General features: G+C 31.3%; 2 protein-coding genes across 5 annotated transcripts; both read right to left on the bottom strand.

The window, feature by feature from the left end:
* GDC1 (Ankyrin repeat family protein) lies at window positions 1-2,447 on the bottom strand. Its single transcript, XM_016335772.3, has 2 exons — window positions 2,013-2,447; window positions 1-381 (listed from the first exon to the last, which is right to left on the bottom strand). Exons 1-2 carry the CDS (start codon window positions 2,307-2,309, stop codon window positions 127-129), a joined length of 552 nt encoding a protein of 183 aa, XP_016191258.1. The 5' UTR covers window positions 2,310-2,447; the 3' UTR covers window positions 1-126.
* Window positions 2,448-3,815: 1,368 nt separating this feature from the next.
* On the bottom strand, window positions 3,816-6,213 carry LOC107631773 (uncharacterized). Of its 4 annotated transcripts, none has more exons than XM_016335508.3 (2): window positions 6,076-6,213; window positions 3,816-4,801 (listed from the first exon to the last, which is right to left on the bottom strand). In XM_016335508.3, exon 2 carries the CDS (start codon window positions 4,711-4,713, stop codon window positions 4,240-4,242), a length of 474 nt encoding a protein of 157 aa, XP_016190994.1. In that variant the 5' UTR covers window positions 4,714-4,801; window positions 6,076-6,213; the 3' UTR covers window positions 3,816-4,239. The 4 variants fall into 4 exon arrangements, with proteins under 4 accessions (XP_016190994.1, XP_016190844.1, XP_016191066.1 ...); XM_016335358.3 differs by having other exon boundaries at window positions 6,072-6,207; XM_016335580.3 differs by having other exon boundaries at window positions 3,816-4,804; window positions 6,076-6,207.
* Between the last annotated feature and the right edge of the window lie 1,802 nt (window positions 6,214-8,015).

Below are 8,015 nucleotides of genomic sequence, written 5' to 3'. Positions count from 1 at the left end.
TGGATTAAATGCTTAATTGCTTGTGATAAATGGCTAAAATAATACCAAACTAGCACAGTTCAAGAGTTATCATAGTCTGAAAAACTATGCTGGCTGAACTAGCATGGAATGGAAACAAACTACTCATCATGCTCTTTGCACTGAAAAATTAACAATGAAATCTTTGATTTCATCACTAGCCCTATCTAGCGCCGTTCGACCATCGGCGTCTTTTACATCGTATTTCGCTCCGGCTCGCAGGAGTTCCTCGATTTTAGGCTTGTCACCTTCTGAGGAAGCTAAGAGCAGTAGGATGTCCACAGGGTGGATGTTTTGGTTTAGAAGAGCCTCCATTTTATCATATGTTCCTTCAACCGCAAGCATCCCCATATAATTGAAATACTGTAAAAATGTATTATGATATGAATATCAAGTTTCTTACTAGTGTAAAAGAATCCTAAAAGCATTTCTCAATCACACACAATTTCTGTTTCAAAACTGTTTTTTAGAGTCAAAAGTGGTACACCCTAAGTCCAATAGTAACTAGGCTCTAATTAGAATTAGAGCTATAATGGGTTATTAGGGATTAATTTCTTGATTAGGTCTATAAATATATGGACTACCCTAATGTCTTATCAATGGAGATTGAAACTTTAATAATATTTCTTTTCAAAAATACCCTCATTTGATTTTTCAAATCCCAAATCTACCCCTTAATATCCATATTTATTTTAAACTAAACATAGTACCGAGACATAACTCAGTCCAATACATTTTACACCAAACACAATACAGAGACTTAGTTTAGTCTCTGTCTCCTAGTCTCATTCTCCCTTACAAACGCAGCCTAAGGGCATTCTCTTGTGGAGTCATGGACCGACTCAAAGAGGGGTCTAACACAAACCTATGAATATCCGAAATCCACTAAACTCTAACTAATCTTAGCACTAGATTTCCATCTAAAGTACTCAAATCTGAGTCCTTATTTAAGGGACCAGGTGCCGAATAACTTGCAATTACCAAAGATGGTGCTTCCAAAAATGAATTCACAAAACACAATTAAGAATATGACAGTCAACAAACATTAAAGAAGGTGGAAAAGCATATTAACAGCATATTCAGTAATAGTGTTGTCCTAATTATAAACTCAGAAAGGTATTAAAACCATTCGAAATAGTAGAACAAAGGAAATAGCGACGAAATGGCATCGAGTTAAACATCAAGATCTTCCAGTGTAGAGATAGTAGCTGGCCCTGATTCTGATTTCTGAAGTCCTTACAAAAAATATATATGTATACTCAAATGCAGAATTGAAGAGAGAAGATTCTAAACAAAGTTGCAATGTTTTTATTGGATTTACCATTCATGTGCCTTTAAGGCTTTACCTAATAGCTTAAGCTTTTGAGAAAAATTGTTTCATGGAAACCATGCATATCTTATCTTTACTCACTGTATGTAAGTCATCTTAACAGAAATTTGACAGAACTATGCAGTGATTAAGATGCAAAATTTTCAAACAAGAAGTCATCATATATATTATATCCCAAATATGTATGATATAAAGTGTCATCTAACATTCTCACTGCAGAGTGATTTTATCTTTTTATTGTTTATTATCACAATGTAAACCAACAAATCCATTTTTATTGTGATCTAAAAAATGGTGCTTTTAGTTTGCATTTTCATTCTTTTCTGTGTTTCATTATCAGTGTTTTTGTTTGTTTAAATTTTCACTTCTACCATTTCTAACATTCAAAAGGATACAATCTTTCATGGTCGGAAATGGCTATTTACTCTTCACAAAATCATGACATCAGAAAACACTGAAAATCAAAATAAAAAAAACAAAAATTTTCAATCTTTTATGTGCATTGCCACAACAATTATCATCATATTGGACCAAGTTTACTCAAGTTTCTCTTTTGCTTGTTATATGACATTGAAATTGGATTAAAACTGGCATCATTATTTATTACACAAATGACATAAAAAATTGGATAAAAGTGTATATAGAAATGAAATGAGATGAGAACCTGTTCAACATCATCTCTATCAAAATCATCACGGCTCTGGCTACCATAAATTCCAGCACCTTCAGCATCAACACCATTCTTACCAAACTTGAACCAGCATGTGGATTTGGAACCATTGGAGGGTCCAATCATAATAATAGCAGAGTTTGTGACTCTCAACCATCCAACCCTTTTTCTGCTTCCAAGAAACTCACAACAACCCAACCTGTTTGTGGAAGCCAAACAGGACTTAGACTTAGAAGAAGAAGAAGAAGAAGTGGTAATGGGTTGGTGGGTGATGCATGTGATAGAAGCCATTGCTGTGTTCAAAGTTTGTCTCAAGAACTAGTTTCACTTCTTCTGAGTGTGTTATCCATCCACATGTCAGAAACTGAGAGAATCACCAACAATCAAATGATGTTTTTTTTTTTTTGTTTTTGGGATTGATGTGAAAAAAATAATTTTGGGCCCTTCACATTTGATTGGTTTTAGTATCTGAATCCATAGTTTTTGTTTAGATTTTTGTGCAGCCTTAAAACTATTATTTGGGCCAAAAGATCTTTTGTACTTTTTTTTTTTCCTCTTTATCTGAATCTCAAAAATGAGTCACACATGGACACATCACTAAGCTGGCATATTTGTACTTTCCAATAAATATAATAATAAAAATAAATAATGGTTTGATTATTATTGGCTATAAAAAGTGCAAGATATAATCACTTGTTAGACACATGCACACCACTGATTTTTCTATAAAGAATGCAAATAGCAGTTGTTTTGTCCTTCATAGTACTTTACATAACTACACTGACGATGTTTATTTATAAGTACGAGATACTATTTTTGTTTTTTTCAAAGATAAGAGATTCGAATCCGCAACCTCTTAATTGAGTATGGGGAGATTATGCCATTTGAACTATTACTCATAGACAAGTACGAGATACTAATTAGAGATATAGAAATATAAAATTATATTTGATAAATAAGATATAAATAAAGATATTATATATAGATATATTAAATTAGTATATTTTATATTTATTTTAATAAAAAAATACAGCAATATTAGTAACAGACATAACTTTTTTATTTTTTTTATATTTTTTTATTAATTTTTTATAATAATTTTTTTATTATTATATTTTTTTCAAATTTTTTAAATAAAAAAATTAATTAAATTAAATTTTTATAATTTATTTTTATTTATTATCAAATAAAATATAAAATATTAATTTTTGTATTTATATATTTTATGTCTTATTTTCAGTATCTTGTCTTGTTTTATTTTTAAAACTAAACGTAGGCTAAATGATTATGTGTTTACATATGCAACTACAAACCACTAATTGATCCAATCTACTCCTACTTGAAATTGTAATTCTTTAACTTCAGCGACAAAATTATGCAAAAATATTACACTAAACATTCTTATACATTATAAACCAATAATGTTATATGTATATTAAAAATTAATTTTCAATTAGCTACCGTCTAAATACATATTTGGCATCTTATAAATTTTTTATTATATTAATGTAAAAAAGTTTAATTATTCATCTATCAAATGTTTCATTATTCTGATAGTTAATTATTTAGTTGAAAAAAATACATAAATAAATATATAATGCCTGAATTGGCGGATGAATTTTAGTATTGGAAAAGTCTACGGACCAGCAACTTTATTAAATTCTGGCCAATATGTAATCAGCAAAAGAAAAGTGAATAATCTCACACCATTGGATGAAATCTCACACCGTTAAAAATATCATTAATGACTACTTAATGGCTACAAATCACAGAAGTTGCTGGCCCCTAATACTCCTCTTTAGTATATATGAAGTGTTTTTTATTATAAATCTAGACATAAACTTTCATTGTATTTTGTAAATTATGACACTAGCACCTGTTTTGGAAGCAATGTGTTGCCACAAAGTTATATAATTCAGATTGCCACAACTTATGAACATAACTTGGCAAGTTCATATGAAACTAAATGTTACCAAACCTAAGAAAATGCCTTACAATCTGCATGCTCCACCCTTCCTCAATCAGAAGACTCTTCATTCTCCTTTACACAACAGAAATTGCTGAATTTCCTCCTTACAAAATTATAGGCACCATAGGAATATTTGGGTTTCTTAGAAAGCAAGAAATCAAGTACTTTAGCCGGCTCGAATCACATCAATCAGTATTGGTCTCAGACAAAGTGTTGCAAGCTTCTCTATCAGACAAATTGGGGCTTCAACTTTTAGACAATGCTCTCCGAAAGCTTTGAGAATCCGAGCTTCTTGAGCGAATTCGATATAGGATTACCCCAAGCTTTATTGGGATGGCCACATTTAATGTCCACCACTTCAACAATGTTGGATCTCTTCTTGTTATTTCTATGCTTAATCGAAGTTCTCTCTGCCGGAAAACCATCCGAATTTAGCATTGGTATTCGATGTCTATTATGCCTACCATTGAGTCTTGTTTTCGTGGCAATCCCAGAGCTTCCGCTGCTGCTGGCTTCATCTAATGACTTCCTTGGTTGTAGTTGTTTCCCAGGATTTCCGGCTGCAACCGAAGTAGACAGTTGTTGAGGCTTACTTAGCGAAGAAGGTATCTGCTGGTTTGGTGCAGCAGAGTTTTGATCCAATTCTTTCATCATCAGTGAACTGATTGTGCCTGTAGTTCCTACTTTGATTAGTTCTTCTCCATTCTTGATCTTGATACCTTCCATTGATTGTGCCTTATCTTCTTCCTGTTAGCTTCAATAAAAGATCCAAAATGCTCAATGTTTTTGAAATGGAGATTCCCACTTCACTGTCCTGCTATGATCAGATTTTTCACTAAATTAGTAAGTAATTAGAATAATCAATTTTACAATGTAAGATTGAAAATAAAGTGCTATAACAAGAACCAATGATTGGTTTGTTCATGTGATCTATACTTGTTTCCCTTAACTAAGTCTTGAATTCGAGTATTGTGTAATGTGTTTAGAAAAAAGGGCAAAGTTTTACTCCATAGCCGACACCAGCCCGACTCGAATCAAATTAGTCGATTTTGATAAGTCGTTGTTCAAGCCATAGAATTAGCTACAGGTACAATTATCAAAGGCTGCCTACAACCTACCATTTCATCCTTTGGTGTGACCTTTTCCCGGACCTGCGTTAACATGGAATGCTTGTGCCCAGGCTGCAGTTCTTTTTTTCTTTTTTAATCTATCATATTACTGGTCATACGCGATTGGATAGAATAAGGAACGAAGATATAAGAGAGAGAGAGTTGGAGTAACACCTATGGTGAAAAAGATGGTAGAATCGCCTATCAGGTGGTTTGGACATATGAGAAGAAGACCGACAGAGCACCGAGTCAGGAAGGTGGATGAGATGGAAGATGGACAAGAGGTGAAAGGCAGAGGAAGACCTAGAAAGACCATCCATGAGGTGGTCAAATGAGATCTACATGTAAACGGTCTCTCTGTAGACATGATACATGATAGAACTCAATGGCGTCATTTGATTTATGTAGCCGACCCCACCAACAACAAAGCCTTGTCCCACTAGGTAGGGTCGGCTACATGATCAAACGACGCTATTGAGGCCTATCATGTATCACCTCTGCCACACTTAACTACTACATCTTTTTTTTTTTCTTTTAAATACAAACCAAGGATAAGCAAACCAATTTTCCGGAAACACCAAAACTTAATGAACTAAGCAGAAAAAAAAAAAGATAAGATTTATTTCAGAATGCATGATGTTCTTACTACAACCATACATAATATGAGGCTGAGAGTAATATCAACAACTTATTATCTTTAAGCAACTGAGTCCAAAGTGAAAAAGAAAAGGGGAAATAACAAATTTTAAAGAAAAATGAAATAAAAAGGAAATGCAACTGATCCAGAAAGCAGAAAAACACTACAATCACAAAAGATAAAAAAAAAACCTACAAGCAATGCAAAACCACTAACTTCAACTTAATCAAATAGCTTCAAATTATTACACAGCAGAAATGTCATAAATTTTTAGATGCAGAATGTAATACAGTTAATAAGATTCAAAGGAAAATGAAAAGAAAGCTAGGTTATGTTACCTACAAGCATTGCAGTTCAGAAATTCACAGCTCCATGGTTTCAAAGTTGCAGATTTGAAACAAACCCAGATAATATTTTTCTCAACATTATTATAAAGTTGTAATCTTTTTTGCAAAATCCTGTGTGCTTAGGGAAGTTGGCATTAAATGCAAGAATGTGAAACTTCCCTTTGTTTTAGGCAACTTTTTTTTGGACCACATAGGCTCCAAACAAAAATATTATTTATTTATTTATTTATTTAAGAAGAGTTTTAAGTGCATTTTTGTTTCAATTGTTTTAACAGTTGATTTAAATTATAAAAAATATATATAATATATATTAATTGAAACCAACGGTTAAAACAACTGAAATACCGATATTTTCAATATACTTAAAAATTTTCCATTTATTTATATTAATTTACTTAAAAGTTTAAAATTCAACTAAACAGACAAAATCATATCTAATCCTCCAACTTTGGACAAAAGTTTTGTCATTATTTTTCATTTTGAACCCTGTCGGGTTCATTGTAGGTGTGGTACGGCGAGGTTAATTTTCAAATCAAATTTCCACGTGCTTTTAATTTTTTTTTAATCATTTTAATTTGAGCTCTCTTATTCATCTTCAGAGCACAAAAAGCGATTGAAAGATAGTAATTGCTATGGCCTGAGAATAGAAGAGGATTTTATATTGTTGCTGAATATTTTTTTATTAGACTTTTTAATACAACTACTTAAAGTGTATAATAAAAATTAATCATTATTAAACAAATTATCATCATAAAATATATATTAAAAATGGTGATAATATATAATGTATCCACACCCAACTAAACTATATTCAAATGGCTCGATAACATCAATATTATGAGTTAAAAATAAATTAGAATTTACATCCTAACACAATTAAGTCTACATATAGCTTGGGTTAATCATGGAGAGTTAAAAGTTGGATAGAAAAATATTTCGTTTAATAGAAATTAGTGAATAACATGTTGAAAGCAATTGATAATTCGATATAATTAATAGATAATAGTTTTTTTTTTCTTTCAAATTTTTAGTTCATCATTGGATAAGGATATTTACTTTTAGTTTCATTAGGTGGGGATGAGAACAGAATTTGTATTTTAAAATTGGTCTTGAGAATGAAGAAAAGAGAGAAGATTTTGAGTGATTCATCATAGCCAATTAGCCATAACACTCATAACTAATTAGTTTTTCTCCAACAATTTGAGTTGAGGAAAAACTGAAAAACCAATAATAATAAGTGATTTTTCTATCAAACTACCCCCCTTTTTTGCTTTTGATATTATATTTTATGTGAATGAAACCACAATCAACATGTTATAGTCTCCTATTTTTTTTATTATTGTCTTGTTTTTGTTTTTATTCTTATTTTTTTGTCCAACCATGAGATTATAATTGTTTCAGATGTAAAATGGATAGATTTCTCATCCCAACAAATATGACACGTTTCTTTAATGCAGATTACATATTTTAAGAAACCGATTGTTACATGCGATGTTCTCCCAAACTAAATTAAAACTAGTGTTGCTTATGATAATTAATATCGTGATATTACATGCGATGTTCTACTAGGAATATGAGATATCATTAAACATATCATGTGAGCTTTAATATCTCATGAAGTTTTGTGTGCAGTTAGTAACATGGTTGATATAAGTTAGTAACATGGTTGATATAAATTAGTGGACATTATATTCAACAAACGGATTTTTTTGTGTCAAGAAAATTAGAGTATATACCCAAATAGATTCCTAAGAAATTGTGTCTGGACGTTTTCATCCTCAATTTACAAAAATAAAACATATAAATCCCTGCTATAGTCAGAACCGTTGTTTTTACTTGGACAAATAGGTCCTATGATGAAATGGCCTATATGTCTTACTTTTGTAAAGTTCAAGAACCTCTGTAATAAAAATTTCTTAGGGACGAAAACGTCCG

The sequence above is a fragment of the Arachis ipaensis genome, chromosome B1 (genome assembly GCF_059453495.1).
Source record: "Arachis ipaensis isolate K30076 ecotype BB chromosome B1, ASM5945349v1, whole genome shotgun sequence".
In the NCBI taxonomy this organism is placed as follows: Eukaryota; Viridiplantae; Streptophyta; class Magnoliopsida; order Fabales; family Fabaceae; genus Arachis; species Arachis ipaensis.
The sequence above is the reverse complement of the archived record's forward strand: the minus strand, read 5'-3'. Positions and strand labels throughout refer to the sequence as shown.

Excerpts from the sequence above, each read along its gene's own strand:
- LOC107631773 (XM_016335508.3), bottom strand. The coding sequence starts at position 4,713 with ATGGAAGGTATCAAGATCAAGAATGGAGAAGAACTAATCAAAGTAGGA.
- GDC1 (XM_016335772.3), bottom strand. The coding sequence starts at position 2,309 with ATGGCTTCTATCACATGCATCACCCACCAACCCATTACCACTTCTTCT. Across the intron at positions 382-2,012 it reads ATAGAGATGATGTTGAACAG|TATTTCAATTATATGGGGAT; the intron begins GTTCTCATCTCA and ends ACATTTTTACAG.